At 33.1% G+C, this 21,502-nt stretch overlaps 1 protein-coding gene and 1 non-coding gene across 11 annotated transcripts in view; one reads left to right on the top strand and one right to left on the bottom strand.

The window, feature by feature from the left end:
* Positions 1-21,502, top strand: part of LOC142977735 (neo-calmodulin-like) — a 248,629-nt gene extending 227,127 nt beyond the window's left edge. For 5 of the 10 annotated variants that reach the window (XM_076121815.1, XM_076121814.1, XM_076121812.1 and 2 more), the window contains 5 exons: positions 8,982-9,015; positions 9,427-9,528; positions 16,012-16,147; positions 17,181-17,329; positions 17,697-21,502. In XM_076121815.1, coding sequence (XP_075977930.1) covers positions 8,982-9,015; positions 9,427-9,528; positions 16,012-16,147; positions 17,181-17,329; positions 17,697-17,728 — 453 coding nt within the window. In that variant the 3' untranslated portion in view covers positions 17,729-21,502. Of the gene's footprint in view, positions 1-6,134; positions 6,538-8,505; positions 8,726-8,981; positions 9,016-9,426; positions 9,529-16,011; positions 16,148-17,180; positions 17,330-17,696 lie in introns of those variants that run through there. The other 5 variants (XM_076121816.1, XM_076121819.1, XM_076121820.1 and 2 more) reach the window with 5 other exon arrangements.
* TRNAT-AGU (transfer RNA threonine (anticodon AGU)) lies at positions 11,781-11,854 on the bottom strand. The gene has a single exon. It is a non-coding gene; the product is annotated as a tRNA-Thr (tRNA).

Raw genomic sequence — 21,502 nt, 5'->3', positions numbered from 1 at the left:
ATTAGTTGTACGGATACAAATTATTAGGGCGGAATGATGGCGTGGATTTGCATGACTGAAAACATATTGGAGTATTATTCGTTTTGGTTATTTTATGTGTTACAAAGTTTCTCGATAACTTATAGAGACTAACAGCTAATTCGCTGATTAACAAATTGTTTTTATTACAATATATTCTTGCATCAATTTCAGGATAAGGGTCCATGTAAGTTCTTTTTAAAAGACTCCATAACGAGTAATGATCAATAGTATGTAAACTGTTAATATTGACATTATAATGAACTGCAGAAATAGTTCCTACGACGTCCGCTAGAGGCGCTATTCAGATTTTCATACGAATTTTGTCGACAGCCAGTTCTCGAACCTCGATAGTACCTAATAGAGAATCGCGTTACTGTTTCACCTGACTAGCGCAAGAAAACGTCACATAGTCTGAATTTTTTTCAAACTTTTTTTATTAATAACGTGCGACAAATTCTGTCAAATTTAATAATACGAGTTTTTTTAATATAAATCATTTTAATGTTGTAATAAAGAGCGTTTTGTTTGTTGAGAATCAGGAAAATTAGAATTAATGCGCTCGTGAAAATATCTACCGGGATGTTATAATACAGTTTCCAGCATTCACGTGAAAAACTATTATTTTACAATTTAATTTTGGGCTAGTAGCACAGGTGTACATTATATAATGGAAGGATTTTGTTCAAGATTTTAGATTGATATTATGGTATAGTTGCATTTATGGGTGTACTCCACTTTAACGTAAAATTGTATTTTATTTATTTAAAAACAGCCTACTCCCGCATTAAGAATTGCTCTTGTGTCGCGGGGACTTTTACAAACAACGGACACAAAGCACGATCAGACCCGAAACAATTATTTGGATCACACAAATAATGACTCCATGTGGGAATCGAATGCACGACCTCCCGACGCAATGGTAGTGGCGATCAACGGTAATTGTCAGTTATTGGCGATTAATAATAAGATTTTGCAGTCTGAAAATTTCATAGCTGATGCTTCGTGTCGTCTAACCACAGCATCATACTTATATCATAATTATCAGTACTAGAATAAAACCTGCTCTTATAGTCATTTGAAATAACCATTACATACTTAAACGGCTACTTCATAGGAAAAGCTTTTGATAGCAATCCGATTCACCGAATTCGAAACTACCGGTTGTACCAAAAACAGGCAAACATGTAGACAAAAAAAACCTTAGTTTCTTTGCAATTGTGACGTAAAAAGTGTCGTCTGCACAACAAAACGTAATTTTTTGTTCTATCGTCTACAAAAACAGTTTAACGACATGTTATTCTTATAATCTACGTCACATATTATAGAGTTTCAGGTAAAATAGTCGTTTATATGTCGTCGCGACTATTTGAAAACGTTTTACATGACTCGATCGTATCCTGGTTCTTATTTATTTATAACTAGCGCGTATCGCGACTTTGTCTGCACCCACTTTAGTTTTCCCGTTTTCATAAAAAAACTAACACTCTTGGTCCTCTCTCCGCTTCTATCAGTTATAAAGTGATGTTATATAGCCTTCCTCAATAAATGGTCAATTCAACACTAATTTCTCCATGTAATGCTTGTCGTAAGAGATTGCTTCTGTGCGATAAAACCGCCATTCGTACCCTTATTTTACATGGTGTACAATTTTTTTACCTATAACTGTCCCACTGCTGGGCAAGGGTCTAGTCCTGAACGAGGGAGGGATTATGCCTTGAGTCCACCACGCTGGCCAAGTGCGTGTTGGGAACATTGCATGTCCTCAATAAATATATTAAACAAGTTTTAGGCAATAATTATTGTGCAATATTGATTGTTATTTTATTTTTTTAGTGTAAAAGAAAGAGATTTTTCATTGCATTTCATTTTAAAAGTCGGTACCAGTCGTTCCTGAGATTATCCGTGGCGCAGTGGTTTAGATTAGGTTTGATTCCCACACGGAGCAATTATTTGCGCGATCCACAAATAATATAATTGTTTCGGGTCTGGTTGTGCTTTGTGTCCGTTGTTTGAGTATTTGTAAAAGTCCCTGCGAAAGTGCCGGAGTTGTCTTTTTTAAAGTAAAAAGATTTATCCCGTAATAAACAAACTCTTCAGCTTTATATTACTAGTATAAATATATTTGTATGAAAGATGGAGGTGATGTCTGTTGGCTCAGGTAAGGTGATTATAATAAATTAATTATGGCAGTCTTGATGCGGAAATAACAAATAAATTACCTACGTTCATGGCAAAAGGGTAAATAATGAACTGACACTGTTTGACGTATTCGTACTTTCAAAATATTTCCGCTATTGCCTTTCAGAAAATGTAAAATAACTATATAAATGTATGTATGTCTTATGACGGCATGAATATTTAATGTAACTAGATACAGTAATTCAACCCATCATTTTCTTCACACATTTTCAAAAGAGATATTAAATTTTATGGAGTTTAAAATGCGTGCTAAGGAGCTTCTTATTGCGGGATTATGTATTTTTGTATTCATTTTATTATCGATTTTATATAAGAAAACCCCATAAATACATTTCCCCTATCAGAAAGACAATTTTACAAAAACAATAAATCGAATTGGTTGAGCTGTTCTTAGTTTTGCGTTTAACAACACATCTAATCAATTGTTTTTTTTTATTATACATATAACGGCCAGTTTCTATCAAAAGTAACAGCCATACAGTATAAGGGTACCTAAATTAAAAATTAGTCTCATTTGTTTCTTCACGAATTGAAATAAATGTCAAGTAGGAGCTGTTACTTCAGATATGTATGAAGAAACTGGTAAGAAGATAATTTCATTGATCTTGCCATTGAAACTTATCTATAGAAAGCTGTTTTATTAAAGTCGTTTGTATATCATCAAAATACAGCAAAAACAATACGATCGTCGGCGACAGTTGAAAGATTTTACGACTATTATAAAACGCGTGTTAACATTTATATCTTTTTACTTTTATCTTTCATTTTATTGAGACGTGCTAGGACGAATATCGGTCTATTGTGCTTAACTTTGTTAATAAAAGTTTCTACTACCTGTCTATCGTGTCAATCGTGTGGTTGGTGGTCAACCTAGTGTCAAAGTTGTTCAAGCCGCCCGAAATGCCTTTGACATGGCTTAACCACTGTTATCTTAATTGACAACAACCGGGGCCGACTTTTTACGTGCCCTCCGAAGCACGGAGACGCTCAGTTCAAATACTGTGCGTCACCCATCTACAGAATGACCGTGCTAACCGTTGCTTAACCCACTGATAATTTACCTTCCGGTGAGCACAATTGGCTATGAGCGTCTCAAAGTTCCTACTAAATATCAAAGAACATGTCTAATTTAAAGTTTATTGCTTTTATTAATGTTATGTTGTTCAATTCGTAAGTGATTCACATTAAATGATGCGTTGAAAGATGAACGTAGTTTGAGATGTGGAATGTCTAACGAGCTTTAACGTCAAGTAGAAACATGATGGACTGCCTCGAACTAGGTATGACAGTTGACAGTTCATGTGATTTGAGTTGATTTACAAGTTTACACAGACGCAATTTGGCATTTTGCTGAAATATTCTTAGTGGCAAGAATGTAATAGGTAGGTATGCCCTTTAATAAATCTCTGGCCAGTTAATTATGCGGAATAGTTGATGTTATTTAAACCCAAGTTTGACATTTCTTCAAGGTGTGCTGCCATCTTTTAAGGTCGTTTTGATGATTAGTGATTTCACGTGTGATGGACTGATGAATAATAGTTATTAATCAATTTCTTAGTCAAAAGAGACTTATAAGTAAATAGGAAATAAATATTATTCCACAACTCACACCCGGTCATTTGAGTCAAAACTAAGCAGAGCTTGTACTATGGTAACCAAATAACCGAATAATACTTATGAATCAATTTCTTAGTCAATAAGAGACTTATAAGTAAATATGAAATAAATATTATTCGACAACTCACACCCGGTCATTTGAGTCAAAACTAAGAAGAGCGTGTACTGTGGTAACCATTAACCAAATAACTAATAAACATGCTTATATGTATACTTCTAAATATATAGATAAATTAACAACCACGGATACTCGTGCTCATCACACAAAAATTTGTCGCGGGTGGTATTCGAACCCACCACACGCGGTGCTACGGTTATTGCGGCGAGATGACCACGTTAACCACTGCGCCAAACATGCGCTTATAGACTAGACTCAATTGCAGTAAATTACATAGATGTTGATATATTTATTTATAACAATAAATATGTACAACAGACACAAATACAGTTATAAATCTTGTATAATTCTATTAATCAAAAGTGACTATAATCATTGTTATTTTGATACGTCGCACTCAGCTGTATTTGTCATCAATATTAGTCAGTTAAAGTACCCACGCGAGACAATTAGATCTAATTATAGAATAATGGACATTGTTTGTAATTTTACCCGTAGATATTTCATTTCATCAGCCCATCCTTTCTTCCAACTATGTTGGAGTCGGTTTCTAGTCTCACCGTATGCAGCCGAATACTAGTATTTTACATGGAGGGACTGCCTATTGGACATCCACAACACAGTAGACTGGGTTATAACTTGGTTATCTTGGTTGTTGGACTTTTAATCTTTTGACTACTGGTAACGTCTGTAAGATCTCTGAACATGACAGCCGGGGCCCAAATTAAACGTGCCTTCCGAAACACGGAGGAACTCGGTCTGACTAATATGGTCACCCATCCATTGACCAACCTCTACACCCGTAGCTTAACCAGAGAGGTCGATTCGCCTGGGTGTTGTTGCTGAAGCACGAGCTCCTCATCGATCATTTGCACGTAGCGCCTGCATTGAATAAGTTTAATATTTGTTCAACCAAAGATTGCTAAAATATTTTTACAGGCGTTGGCATAAAGTTTTGCATTAATCCGACTATAAGGGTTTTAAAGAAACTTGACTGCCTGACTGACTAGAGTATATTAAAATTGTATTTTTTAAATATTTAGCTCGATATATATTTTGGTTTTGTAATACTTTAAGTTATAACTGAAATACAGTAAGCAAATTAATGGACACCCATCACCCATCATAAATTGTTCTACAGTTTTAATTTACCTAATCAGTAACTAGTATAATGTCTTAGCCATGACGTACCTTTAATTATTATATTCAGGCTGAACATTGTTAGCGCATTATACTCAGAGCCTTTGTTTTATGAAATAACTTAAGTCCTAACGCTCGGCCGCGAAAGACATTTAATTTTGTGTTTACAAAAAAGTTAGATCACTTTAAAAACTTGGAGCATCTCAAAGAAAATTATTATAATCTCAAGCAATTAAAACTTTTAATTCTAGTCATTAAAAGTCACTCAACAGTCATTTTGCGTTTGTAATTCAAGTGTTTGTGCTTGCTCTCAACAGATGTCGCTACTATACGCATTTGAGTCGAAAAATAGTTAATATTTTGGCACGTGTAAAATAAATAGTATTTTGGCGTTGAAAAGCAAATTACATCTATTTTCAACTCCTTAGGGTTTATTTTTGGTTGGTAAATAACATCGGTCTTTAGGTTACGTCACAACACTGATGAGTCTATAATTTTGCCGCCAAAAATGATACGCGTGGTGCCAAGACGACGGAGTAATATTCATTTGTTCGACATTGACTGCAAAATATGATAAATAGGTTTATGATATTTTGTTATTTTTTCCTAAAATAATTTGAGCATTGAGGACAAAATAAAAATAGGTAGGTATGTAATTTCTAAGAGTCTAAGTTTAGCTCATGTACTATAATATACAATAACACCTGTCAAATATGGAAGTTTAAATCATTTTAAAAAAGAATTGCTGGCAAATTTATTATTAATTTATACGTAAGGATTTTTGTTTCCATATTATTATTTCCGGGGAGATTAAAATTGATAGAAGAGGCAGATTTAACTTTATTTTATTATCTCCCGTTCCTAATTTTATAAAATGTTCCTAAAATATTTCAGTACAAACTTATTAATAACTGAAAGTAACTCAAAATAATTTATCCTCAATATAGAACAGTCTTCTAGTATCTATTGCAAGCGAAAATCATTTTAAATATAGAATCCTACTAATATCCGTGCTTACAATGTCGCGTCGCGCGTATTATCTGCCGGTGCGATAATCTAAATCGATTTAAAATTAAATGTAAATAAAAAATAATCGACTAAGTACTGGCATCAAACAAAATACCTGTGCCATAAAAAAATCAGAGACGTATTTTTGTGTCACAGAAAGAAAACAAAATGTATTTTTGGCGGCAAAACAGAAATGTGATTTTCATTTGTTGTGTTTACTGTTGAGAGTACTTTTAAATGGATTAAACGCGTTCGTAAGCTTTTAAAACATTGAGTAACAAGACTGAAATGTAGAGTGAAAATTGTGCTGAACTTTTAAGTTAGTAGTTTCAAACTGTGAGTGTTGTGTGATTCGGCGATGCAATTTTGAACTACGGTCTACGTTATAAAACTTCATCGTCAGCCAGTAAACTAATAATTTTTAAGTGATAAAGGTATTAAGACCTGGGATAGAAATAATATTTTTTTCTTACATTATTCTAAATTAAATATATAGTGACAGTTCTTAATACTTGGATAATATTTAGTGTGGTAAAGAACATATAAGGAGACGCCATCGTAGTGATAGCAGTGTTTATAATCATGTGCCCTCCTCGCTTTGTCTCAATAAAGAAAGCGTTGTCATGACAACGAGCTCTTAGTTAATGACGGCCGTTTTCAATACAAAATCTGTGTTCAAGTATAGTATGTAAACAAAAGGTTTAATCGTTTTTTGGCTTAGGATTATTCTCCAATGCGTGAAGATAAAGATGTCTGCAAAAATATTTAGCTCTCGTTTTTCACTGGCAATGATTTCGAACACAGATTATTGAAGTAACGTGTGTTTCGGTTGCAATTTAAATGCGTTTATGTACCTAATACAACATCTAAAAGACTTAAATTCTAAAAAGAATAACTGAATCGTGCTCACACGAACTTATAATATAATTATTAGTATAGCTTATTGCGTTTTCAACTAATATAACAAAAGTCTCTACGTCTTATCTAGAAAATTTTCCAGACATTTTATTAAAATAATTCTCTCGAAGGTTCTTTGGAAAATATATAATAAACACGTCGGAAACCTTGTAAAAAAATGTAACGTAACGGTTTCCTGCCAAACGTCAATGGAACTCAAAAATAGAACGAATAAAACTCGCGTGTAATTTTTCTGACGGGTATTTAGACATAACATATTCCGTCAATCATGTGTCGAGCCAAATATTGAATTAATAATAGATACAATATTGGTATATTCTTTAGCGGCAGTAGACTCGCCCCTTATTACATGCGATTGACATTGTTGATGGCGAAAGGTGGGTGAATTTAAAAAAAAAATGCCTTTACCTTTGGGTATAGCAGGCGTGATATTTTGAATGTATGTCTTTAATAGATTTCTGGAGGGAATGCTAAGTTCCCAACCGGCACTAGGCCAGCATGGTCTCTAAGCCTAACGCCGTCCTTGTTCGGGAGGAGATCCTTAACTATTTTATATTTTCTTTAGGTATTTAAATATTGAATCGGCGCGCACATACATACATGCTGTTTTACTATATCATTGTATATAACAGCACAAACAAAACTGATAATTTCTTAAACTTTTGGCAGCCGGTGACTGTACGTTCTCACCGTTGTTTAATGCATTTTCTGGACACGCTACACATTGTCTGTAGACAGGACCCAAACTCTACTTTTGTAAAGCGTTATATATGTTTTGCAGTCGTTTTTCTCACTGAAAAACAAAATAGTCTGTAGAATAATTACGAGCATAAAGCACTGTCCATCGTTCATACGGGCCTAAGACAATATTCCTAATTACTTACCTGATAAGTGCTATCAATCTACCTGGAATAACTAAGTAAATATGTAACTTCGTAGACAAAATCATATCACAACTAAAAGGAAAATAATTTCTCCAATGCGATATTTTATGTCTTTAAAGTTCTTTTAAGCAATGCGAGTCGCTCTACCAGAATAATATAATTTGCTGTCAAAGAATTGTACTCCAAATCGCAATAGAAAAGTTAACTATACTAGGAAAGTTAAATAGAACCCGCTATAAGATCAACGTTCTGTGATAGAGCTAAGGGCACTGTTTAAGTTTCAAATATCGGAAAAAGTTTATATCGGTAGAAGTTCGGAGTGCTTGTAGATTGTCTCTCGACGGTCAAGCATCGTTTGTTGTGGAGCTTTTTGCTTTATTGAGAGGGATTTGTAACGGACAATAGCCTTTTATATTGTGTATAGAGTTATTATAAAACTATATTTAGAACAGAAATACTTATCAAGAAATGAAAACCATTATTATAAAATCATATTAATAAACGTTTATAGAAATCGAACTAAGTGCACGGTATATGATCGTCATCGTTATAAAAATGTGTTCATATAATTTGATTTTATCTTAAACATCTCTATATAAGTAATAAAAACGAAATTTAACCTAATTCAAATTAAACAGTGCTAAATAATTAATTTATACTGGCTGCTGATGACCTTTAAGAAGTAAAAACAAAAGATAAATAAAATAAAGAAAGTAAAAATTCCAAGATGGCGGCTACTACACCTACAGATGACATTTATAACAAAGAATATAGAAGACTGAGGCGGATGACCAGTGATCTGGCAATACGACAAGTATCAGTACGTATTAAGGCTTTGAAAAGATTCCTTTAACACTGTTTTCATGTAATAAAAAACAGATTAAATAAATAAATTTGCTTTTTATGAAACGCTCAGTTTAAATACCATTCAGCGGCTAGTCAGATAGGTACCTGTAGAAAATAGTTTCTGTTTTATATGCAGGTACCATGCCCATATGCACAGCGTACATAATCTTATAGCATGTACCTAAATAACATTTTATAGAATTATTAATTAAGTTTGTTTTCTATTTCAGTCAGAATATGGCCTCACAGAAGAACAAGTTGCAGGTACAATCTAATCGTATTTTTATGTTTTGTGAAAGTATTTAGTTTTTGCAGATAATCGGATGACTTACATACATTATAGTTACTAATTAGTATGAGACAGTCCAAAGATGCCTAACAAATACATACGTAAATTGTCAAACACCATTTTTAAATTTCAACACTGGTTCGATTTTGATATTTCGATTTACATTTATAACCTGGCATGATGCTGGCATGTTTGGAATTTTTTCAATAGTTTTGAGTCAAAAACATATATTATGATTTAAACTTATCTTAAAATTACTGATTGCTTTAGAAACCATAGATTACAAGGTCATAAAATTACAGCTCTTAAAATATAACTCTATACTGTAAACAAACGTGCTGTTTAGTTTATAACCAGGTGTATAATGTTCGTGTATTGTTTGCCAGAATTCAAGGAAGCGTTCATGCTGTTCGACAAGGATGAAGACGGTACTATCACGATGGCAGAGCTTGGAGTCGTCATGAGATCGCTGGGGCAAAGACCTTCAGGTGAGAAAAACATAGGATTATAGCCCTTAAATTATTATTATTTACAAGGTAGCTGATCTGCGTTTGGGAATGTGATATCCCTCGCGAGTATTTTAGGAAAAATTTATAAGGTCAAAGTTTGAACTATCAGGCCACTTACATTAGAACCCGGCTTTTTATGTCGGTTAAGTTTTCTGTTTAGTTAATTATAAAAAAATGCCTTGCGACTCTACATAGTCTATTATGCACTCTATTAAGTCACAAGTTTTACTTACTTTCTTCATAAAACAAATTTTAAACCTGTAAAAAATCTATTCCTGTAAACTCGTATATATGGCCGACACTCAATGTCGCTGTCATTACATAATTTTGCTAAATATACTATATCATGTCATATACTTAAAAAAAAACTTGTAAAATACATATATTTATATTGTCCTATAATATTTTACACATCACATCTCTACCATATTTCCGGAATCTATCGTAAAAATTCATTGTATATTTATTATGAGAGTTTCAAAGGCTTATTGGCCGGATTTATGTAAGTCCAAAGTTTGAAATTAGGTCAAATCCTTACAGAGTGGACTTGTTATTGATAGATAGCTTTAGGGTGAAGTTTGCATTGATTGTTTTTGTCCCCCACCCTCGATTTCTTCTTTGAAACAAAGACAAAAGAAAAACGCTTTATAAAAGTATGTCGAGAGCACTAGCGCGATTCTTTACAACTATCGACAACCGGCTAGCTTTTGAGAAATTCTGTATAAAAATCTGATCTAGTACATTTTAAATGTCAGTCTCCCGATACTCGACGGACTGCATATATTTGCGCTAGAGTAGCGCGATTCTCTACTTCTATCGAGTATCGACAACCGCTAGCTATCGAGAAATTTTGTATAAAAATCTGAAAAGTGCCTCTATCGGACGCCGCGCCTTAGGAATAATTTCTGCAGTACATTTTAAATATCAAACTCTTCATACTCGATGGTAATGACTGAGTAGGAGCGCGCTTCTGGGCAAAAGGTGGTAAAAATGGTCTTTGATTTGACTTCGACTGTAAACAAATAGTTGCATATTCTCCTGACACCACCGTGACATAGAATTCTAGTAAAAAAAAAACTAGTTATTTTTTACGGTTCCATACCCAAAGGGTAAAACAGGACCATTTTACTGAGACTTCGTCCGTCCGTAATAGTAAGACAGACAGAAATTTTCACTCAGTTACTTTTCTTTGCTTTTTTTAGCCCTTATACAACAACTGTGTTTTTTTACGTTTTTATATACGGAACCCTTTGTGCGCGACTCCAAATCGCACTTGGCCAGTTTTTATTTATGTCATTAAATTAAAATACCCTTAATACTAAAAAGGTACTGAATTATAGGAATTTTGCGAATCAATGTTTCACGCGAATCAATCAAACGCCAAATGTGTTTGCTTTAAGTAATTAGTATTTTAATTAGTATAGGTAGAAAACCTATACTAATTGATATGAATGCATAAGCATTCATATCAATTTGAATTTAAATGTACGATTAATTTTCACATTTAGATACAAAACAATAATCACATGGTGATATTTTTTTTTGTTAAGACTTGCTTTAATTAATAACCAATTTAAATCCTTTTAACTCACGTCTAACAATTAGTAGAGTGTAAGAGATTTATGTACAAAGCGCGATAGTTAAAAACTTTAACCTAGTAGAGTCTAAAATTTTCTAGATTATAATTAGTAATTCTATATTTTCGAAATAAAGTAGCTATACCAAAAAAAACACTATCAGCTGCATTCTAAACTCTGAATTGTTTATACATCCGCTAGCCGCGAACCTAGCACACGAGGTTCTCTACAACATTGTCAGACTACACTTATACTAATAACGATTTTTAATCCAAATGCACAATAGTAAATGATTTTTCTTTTTACAAATCCTATATATTCAACCACGTTAAAGAACATCTTATCTACTCTACCTATGTTTACTCATTTAAAGACATAAATATGAGATTAAATAACATTTTTAAAATGCATTAACATTTTACAAACTTCACTTAATTTCGTATGCAGCATAAATATTTAGTTCAATGCAACATTGTTTACACGTAACCGTTGAATGTTTGCCAAAACTGTGACAATGCAATTCTATAAATAAACAACAGACGATAATCTTTATCTAATTGAAGTTATTTATTCATATACAACGAAAATGTATAAATAAATAAATTGTTACCAAATTAACAGAAATGTTAAGAATTAATCACAAAAAGAACAACTAGGCCCCGGCGAGATTCGAACTCACGATCTCCTGTTTACTAGACAGGCGCTTTAACCAACTAAGCCACGGCGCCGTTGAGAACGTGTTGTGAAATTTTGTTTTACATTACAATTTATAAAAAAATAATTAAAGTAGATAACAGGACTTTACAGAACAATAATTCTAAGAAAATTATCTTACACTGAATAATTATTACCTGTAGTGATTTTAGTATCTAAGTATTCTCTTTTGATGGTAAGGATTTAATTACAATTAAACCTTTGAAAAATGGTAGGTACCTACCCATACTTAAATATCTATCTACCTTAGTGTCTCTGACAAAAAGCTGGCCCCAAATAAATAGTTATTTATGTCCTTTAGAATGTTACAAAGTACATAATCATTCAGCTGACGGAATTTTGTCATAATAAACAAAATCAGCACATACCCGATAAATACACGAACAAATTCTGTCAATTTGCTCATTGACATGTATTCTACATAAATGTTTAGTAAATTAGCATTATTATAAGTATACAGTCTATTCCGGCTTCATTCGCGAATGGAAGCCCGCATCTTGGCGCGGATTAAAATTCGGCTTCCAGCGTATTTATGGAATCGTAGATTTACGCGTCAAAATTAAGTCACTCAGAATAATCTGCCTTGCGATTAGACATTCGTTTCTTTAATTCCTTCCATTAATATACATTTTGAAGTAGGTATCTTTATTGGTATAAAGATACTTCAAAATGTATAAAGTAATTTTCCTGAGATTCCTATGAAAATTCTATTTCTTTTTTTATTCGTATTTTGTATATTTAATACGCATAGTTTAGTTGAGGTAAATACCTTTTATTAATTGCAAGTATTCTTGTGTAAATTATAAAGATGTACCTTTGTAGATATATGCTCTAATGGTGAAGGAAACCATCGTGATGAAACCTTGCAAGCCTAAAAATTAAGACATTTCTTCAAGGCATGAAAGTCCCAAACCTGTACTTTGTCAGCCTGATGGAGGATAAGTCAGCTTTATGAGGGTAAAAATACTGTAAAAACATTATTTGCCATATGGCTTTTATGAAATACTAAGAAATATGTGGGTAGTAATTAATTGTACTATACAGGATTCACACTTGAATAAACTTGGCAGATGCAGGCGATGGCTTCTCAATGAAATAGTACCTAAGGTTAAACTTGTAGCATACAATTTTAAAACCCTTTTTTTAATGTTGCAATTTTCAGTGACATACAGAAACAATTTAATTTTTAGGTAGGTACTCATTTGATGTCAACTAATGTACAATTTTGTGAAAGTAAATAAATATCTTTGACTCCTTTCGTTGTAACTGATTTGATTAGTAGTCAAATACTATAACGTTGTCAATTCATACAAGTAGTGAATGAAAATTAAAATTCCGTTACATGAAGTTGTGGTTGAGTAGATGTAAATAGATATTCTGTATTCATAAATACTTAAAATCAATGCTTTTTGCTTTAGTTATTGAAATCATGTTCGATTGTATTTTAATAAAAATAAACTAAATTTGAAAACACCCATGGTTTTTCCTCCTTAGGAAATAGTTAAACCCGTTTTTATTGGACCTATGGTTTATGATTAACACAGTGCAATAGTAGTTCTACCTTAAGTTCAGTTAACTTAACGACTGATATCTTGTTGCCTAATTAAGTGCCCTCTTAAGCACGAAGACGCTGCCTCTCGTAACCCCGTAATTGCCTATAGGCAAAAACCGTAGAAACTTTGACCATCACAAGCGACGACAAGATTTTTGTCAATTTTATCCTTCTCTTCGAAAACGCATAACATATTTCCAACCGCACTTTGCACCTTTTGATCTAATCTTAAACATTGACAAGACAGCGAAACTGTTATCAAATAGTCTCACTAATAGTTGAAGTTTGGAGTTATGCCAAATACCTCTGTCGTGTTTCATACATTCAAATTGAAATGTCTACGTCTTAGGGCGAAGCTACAACACGGCGTTGCGCCGACGCATCGCAAAAATGACGTCGCACAGCAGAACAAGATTCATAAACATCGTAAATATTTGCGGTGCGTCATCGTAGCAAAGTATTGCGGCCCTTAGGATCGGTCCATGTTTGAAGGAAAATTCGTCGCGTATAACATTAGAATAGAGAAATACATACAAAAACCTCACACATTTAATCGATGAAGCTTTGATGCGAAGACAATACTAAATAAGCTATGCTTCACGCATCTTCCTTCAGGTGGGAATCTACCCTGTATCGCGTTCACTGTGTCGGAATCGAAACGTACGGACCGTAAGGATTTGTTCCAGTTGACGCAGTACCATTGAAAATAACATCAACGTAACAAATCCTTAAACTCAGTTTCCATCGCGAGCGGTACGGTCCCATTAATGACTTCGTTTAACTGGCAAGTGCAAACTGCATACTTGTACTTTCACCAACGAATAGTTAGACGGAAAGAGCCGAGCGTAAAGAAAGGGTAGAATTGACCTCGCCCAGTTTTTGTTCTAGTTGTGGGAAATCAAGTGACCAATTCCTTGGTGGTGTGAATATAAACCTATTTACTATAAAAAGAATGCGTAAGCATTTTCCGCTCTTTTACCTATCACGGTGGAAACCGTTCTTTACAGTGCATTCGCATCGATTCCGCCGCAGTGGACACGCAACTTTACAGTCTTAAGAGGTGATCAGTAATTTATATTGGATTTTAATTACTCGTCGATTACCGAAGTGATTATAGATAAATTAGTTCATTGTTCTGCGTCAATCATTATAATTGACACGAATTTAATTTTGATTGATTAACAAACGAATTTGTGAGGGGTTTTAAAATTGAAGTGTTTGAGCTTTTCTTAATATAAAAGTACGTGGAGATATGGATGTTGACTTAAGGAATTGATCATATTGCTTTTATGATATAGAATTTGCAGCAGATGAAAAACGCCATAATAAATACAAAATATTCGAGACCAGGAATTAATCCTTGTTGCTATTATTATTATCAACTATGACAGATGTAGATAGTAACATAAATTAAACATTAAGTAACAAGTTTTTAAGTTGGCTGAACTAAAAATACAATACGTTTATATACGTATCAGTAGTACGTAGTATCCCAAACTAAAATTCCTTAAACTTAAAACGATAGCGTTTCATGTTTTTTCAAAAGTATTACACGCTATCCATAACTTAACCTCGGCTTTCATGACGAACCAGCTTAGATTACACACTCCTTTACCAAAAATCATTTTCAAGGATTAATCACCGCCAATTTATTCATATTTCCTCAATACTTGAACGATTAAATCATACCGATAAAGAAAACACACCCTGATAAGACAACAATACGAAAATCCAACCTTATATTCGTAATAGTGAAACTAGCGATCCGCAATACCGTCTCAATACCTAAACGCAGCACTCGCGATATATAAACGTTATCTTTGAAACAAAAGTACTCACGTACGTACCATTCCCGTATTATTTACGGCCGTATTACTTTCTGTTTGTACGATAAAACCTTGTTTTAGACAATTACTGGTGAACAATTTTATTGTGAACAAATATTGCTAGTGATATTTTATATTGTTTTGGAATCGTGAAATAAAAGCTTTAGTCTTCTTTGTAGAGGTACGGACTATACTTATTCAACTTTTGAAGGATACGCAGTTTAATAATGAAAATAAACAAGACATAGTCAGTAGCCCACACTGGTTGATTAGCTCTGGGTTAAGCAACATTTGACTCGGTCATTCAGCAGATTGGTGACCGCTTCGTGGCATTTGAGCAGGGCGTCTCTGTGCTTCTGAGAGCACGTAAAAAATCGGTCCCGGTTGTTATCTACTAAGATACTGGTCGTTAAGCCTTGAGAAAGGGCTTTCATACGGCTTGAACAACTTTGACACTAGGTTAACCACTAACCAAACAATAAAATAAAAAGTGAAAATAAAAGGACTAGCGGTGAAACTGTAATAAACTATTAGTCACAATCTTTAGCAAATTAACAAGCTCTTTACACATACAACTGAACCTCTTCAACAATAAATTAGAGACAAATGAATAGTAAGAAAAAGAAAATTTGACCATTCAAACGGGCAAAGATACCCCTTAGCTAATGAACTCTATGGAAAAGGTAGCCCAAAATGAGCTTGCAGGCCCTTTTATCGACGACGGTTCGCCTGCACCATATGTCACATAGATTTATTTTCTTCTTTTAACGATATACAATGATACGTATTTCAGAGACGGAACTGCGAGACATGGTGAAGGAGGTAGACCAGGACGGCAACGGCACCATCGAGTTCAATGAGTTCCTCCAAATGATGTCCAAGAAGATGCGCGGGGCTGATGGAGAGGATGAGCTTAGAGAGGCTTTCAGGTAACGAGGTTAAACTAATAAGATTAAACAAATCAAAATAATCCGGCCGAAAATAATGGAGTTTAAGCATAGTTTTATTTAGAACTATCTTCTGCTGCGGTTTCTTCGGCGTGACAGAATTTTCCGGTGTGAAAAGTATGCTGTATGTCGATCCAGGTTATAAGCTATTAGTGTATCTTTCATAATTATCCGTCCAGTGGTGTACGTCATGAAAGTGTACATTCTAATCACTCGTTCAATTTTAATGGATTGATTACAAGGGTAACAATACTCTCACAGATCCATCTCTGGGGTTAAAGAAAGCTTGCTGAGGTAGGTCTATGGATGGGTGACCATACTATACATATCGAGTTCCTTTGTGTTTCGGTAGGCAGGTCAAGGTCAAGGTCAGGTCGTTAACAGTAGTCAGAAGGTTGAAAGTCTAACAACCAGTCTCACCAAGGGGTATCGTTTTATCTAGAAACTAAACGGCAGATAAGCAGTCGCTCTATGTAAAATACTGGTATTCAGCTGTATAAGTGACACTGGAAGCCGATTCCAATATAGTTGGAAGAAATGCTAAGCTGATTGGAGGTAGTCCACGAAGAACACGTGTCGAATTTTAAAACATTGATGGATGGCCTTCGTAGACAAGGCTAGATGCTATTTGAACGGGTGCTCTAGATGGACTACCTCGGTGATTGCATGTAATCTATACTATATATATACTATATAATATTATAAAGCTGAAGAGTTTGTTTGTTTGATTTGTTTGATTGTTTGTTTGTTTGTTTGAACGCGCTAATCTCAGGAACTACGGGTCTGATTTGAAAAATTCTTTCAGTGTTAGATAGCCCATTTATCGAGGAAGGTTATAGGCTATATATCATCACACTTCTACCAATAGTAGCAGAGTACCAGTAAAAAATGTTTCGGAAACGGGGAAAATTTTGACCCATTCTCTCTCATGTGACGCAAGCGAAGTTGCGCGGGTCAGCTAGTTAATACTAATCTTCAATACATTCCCAAAATTTCACTCCTTACAATGTTGCAGGGTATTCGACAAGAACAACGATGGCTTGATATCGTCGGTGGAGCTGCGCCACGTGATGACGAACTTGGGCGAGCGGCTCAGCGAGGAGGAGGTCGATGACATGATCCGCGAGGCAGACCTCGATGGTGACGGCATGGTCAACTACGACGGTCAGTACCACGACTACCATTTACCACTACTTCTGAATAAGGAATGTAAATCTTCTGGCTGATGTTCAACTATGGTGGCTAGATTCGTTGAAACCAGCCAACTGTGCAGGCCTTTGTTTATAGTGTTAAAGTGTGTGCACAATACACAGGTACACTCTCTATTCTCTTACTCTCATAGTTCGGTGGGTAAGATAACCAACACGATAAGGCGATAGGCTTCATAAAATATGCTTTCCAAGGTAGGAAGGTTTAAAAGGAACTTACTTATTTCACGTAATAACGGATTTTCTTGGCAGAAAAGTATTTATTTCAGGAACTCTTTTAAAAGTTCACAATTAGTCTAAACTCTATTTATTCTCTGTTTCAGAGTTCGTGACAATATTGACGTCGAAAAACTAGTATGCAGAGTCAAGGCCGAAGAGAGATGTTCCCGGAAGCCAGTGCCCCTATTCGTACTTGACCAAGTACGGGGGAAAAGAAACTCTTATATAATAATAATAAAGTTATAGACGTGTTTGACGTGAATACTTTTATAGTACGCGCTTGGTGGCAGTGTATACGTACCCTTGTTTCAGTTACGCGCATTACCGACAAAAAACCGCACTTGCGATTATATTGTGGCAGAAAAATGGCAGTTGCGGTTATATTGTGGCAAAAATTACCTTAGTACTGATTTAAATCGGTGTGTTTAGCTGAATTTTGTTACCGCGAGTAAGACTAGATTATTGTGTGTGCGACATAAACGACTAAACGATCGCTTGTTGATTAGTATAACATTAATGTGCTTAAGGGCTACCTCATACATTTATGTAGACTGAAAAAAGCCTTGAAAATCGAGTTAAAATAACATACATCATCATCATATCAACTTGTATGGGGGAGAATAAAAAACAAAATGGCTGTAGGATACGACATTCGTTATAATTCATTTTATTTTAAAGAATTTGCTCCTTAGCGTCTATAATAATATACAATATTAATATTATTTTTCCTTTTATCAAAGTATTTATAATTTGCCTTCTTCTGGGTACAAAAACCTAAAATATATACTGCTTCTCGATCATCATACACTATCATTTCCATACACTAACTGTCACTTTATCTATTGGATAAGGTATCCGTCATTTATCCATAAGTTTTGAAAATGACACTTAGTCTTCTTCCCTGTTGGCATTTAATAGTTAAGTTGGTCTTAATAACGTCCAACATTGCTCTGCTGAAAATCCTTCAGGCATCGCAAACCAAAAGGGGAATCAACAAAAATTACAATTGTTAACATTGATATTATTCTATTTTATTCTAATAATCATGGGCTAATAATTTCATTTTATTGAAAAAACATAATATAATTACATCAATACACATTTCATCCAATTTAATACATTAAATATAAAATATACTGAATTTTATAATAATCGTAATGCGACAATTTAAAAAATCGCGTCGTAAAATCGACACTCAGTCGCAAACGTGCAGTAGCCCTTAACCTATGTGCTTTTATCGATTTATTTGTCTAAACAGCTACATTTTAATATATAATAATAAATATAAATAATAGCGAATATAATTATTATATATTATTGTAATTGTATATATCTACATGTATATTATCGCCAAAAAATGCCAAGAATATTTTTCAAGCGAGCATTTTTTACGCAGGCCAGTACTGTCTTATATTATTATAACAGTGAAAATCGAGTGATATAAGTTAAACCTTTGAAGCAAGTGGTTGACGGTCCGAACCCGAGGCAACACACCAATAGCTTTTCGAAGTAATGTGTGTATTAGAAATAATTATGACTTGTTCCAACGGTGAAGGAAAACATCGTGAGGAAACCTTGCATGCCTGAGAGTTCTTTAGAACAGTTCTTGAAGGTATACAAAGTCCCCAACTCGCACTTGGCCAGCGTGGTGGATACAAGGCATAACCCCTCCCTAGTTCGGGACACCCTTGCCCAGCAGTGGGAAAGTAACGGAAAGAAAACATATTATTGCATTGGTTACACAAAACTGTATCTGGCATTTTGTGGCGCACTTATATAATATGTATAATAATATATAATGATTGTAAAGCAAGACTAACGTTGTTCAGTATAATACTGTGTAGATATACTAATTATTATTTCATATTATTAATATAATAATATTTAACTAAATAATAATGTTATTTTTATTGTACTAATATTTATTTATTGTTCTGTACTCTTCATCGTCTGTGTGTAATAATTTTATTTTATTTTATAAAATCGTAAGGATTATTATTTATTATTATTATATTTAATTTAGAGTTATGATGAACGGGAAGCAGGGTTCTCTGCATATTTATTTTAATTATTATAATTATTTTATTCTACCCTCATTTCATAGCTACTTGTGTACTAAAATTAACCTAAAATAATACTATAACAATAGTAGGAATAAAAATTAAGGAGTCATTACACTCGAAATAATAAATATACGTCGTGTCAGTGTTATGCTTTTGTGATTCATATAATAGTGTAATGAGTCTTTAACATTATATTTATAAAAAAACGTAATATACATTTTAGAAGCAAAATAGATGAAATAGTATCTACTAAGTACCTAAAATACATACACAGTAATAGTTAATAAACAAAAATTCGGTTGTGTCAACATTTTTTGTAAAAACAGTAAAAAAAAATATGAATATCGAAATTTCTAGAATCGTACGTATACACGTTGTATGAATATGTGTAGGTAGAGTTAGATAATGTATGTGTTGATATGTGTACTGCAAGGTTTTCGTTAGTCTTCCAATACGTGGAGGTTGACTGAACAATGATGAGCCAAATGTTAACAGAGTTCATTAATGTTACGAGGAATCGAATAAAAATATTTATAGTACTAGCGTCTTAAAGCTAAGGTGATTTTATTTAATCGTATGTAAAAAATATAATGGAGGAATTTTACCAAAAAATCACGCGAAAAGGGTACTTATATATTTAACGAAATAGTGAAGAAAATTTCTACATTTTGCTAAGCTCTTAAAGACTATAATGAAAAATTTTAATGGAAAAATACGTTTAGAGTTTTAAGATCATCGTGTCCACACCCTGTTTTATTTTAAAAGGTTATTTTTAAGAAAACAATGCGAAAGATTTAACGTTAGTTATAAAACGGAGTTTAAATATATTTATTTCGATGTTAATTCATAAATATTTTATGTAGATGTTTTCTCCCAAAATATATATAGTAGAAGTATCATTATGTATATTTTTGTAAATCTCGCTAGTAGCTTTGATTGACAACCCTGTTCAAATATTTTTGAGATTGTAACAACACATTCGTGCAAACAATGTCTGGGTACTATAATAACGACAAATTTCAAAGTCAGTTTGAAAATGTTTTTTGGTTAAGTATTTATCCAGTTAATAATGTTATATACTAGAAAATGTATAATAAAATATAGTTTAAACATAAATACATATACATATGCTTGAAAATGCCAGTTCTAAAATAAATATTTACAAAGCATTTTTCACCATTTTATGACAATAAAAAATTAAAATATCAGTTTAATGTTAAGTCAATTTTAACATCGTAATTAATTTCAATTGGAATTAAGGTGATTTTAAATGAAACATATTTTAAAAACCATAGCAAGTATATTTACAAAATATATTTAATAAAATGAATTAATTATTATTTACATAAATATTTTTAAATTGTAATAATAGTACAAAATTATTTAACAATTATACATAGTTATACATTATTTAGATTACATCACATATTTTATTGATAAATAATAATATTATTTAATATTATTAATTCCATATATTATATTTTCATAACACATCCAGTGACTTATAAAAAATTGTGAATTAATAATAAGATTTTTTTTTTATATACTTAGGGTTGTCGATTCAAGTTCAACATTGGAAGTACATGAAAAAAAAAATTACATTATATTCATTAAATAAGGTCAAAATATACATATAATTTGTGTCATTTTTATTGCGTTTAGAGCCTAATAAAGACATTTTAAATAGACCCTGGTTCACACTGGGTAACCAGTGAAATTTAAAGCAGAATATGTAAAAATCATATTGAATGTATAAAAGTTATATGCAAGTTAGATATTCGATGTAATTAGATGAATATACAAGCTTCGTATGAAACAAGAGGGATTTTAATAAAATTGATATGTGA

The sequence above is a fragment of the Anticarsia gemmatalis genome, chromosome 13, assembly GCF_050436995.1.
Source record: "Anticarsia gemmatalis isolate Benzon Research Colony breed Stoneville strain chromosome 13, ilAntGemm2 primary, whole genome shotgun sequence".
In the NCBI taxonomy this organism is placed as follows: domain Eukaryota; kingdom Metazoa; phylum Arthropoda; class Insecta; order Lepidoptera; family Erebidae; genus Anticarsia; species Anticarsia gemmatalis.
This window is presented reverse-complemented; position numbering and strand designations above follow the sequence as displayed.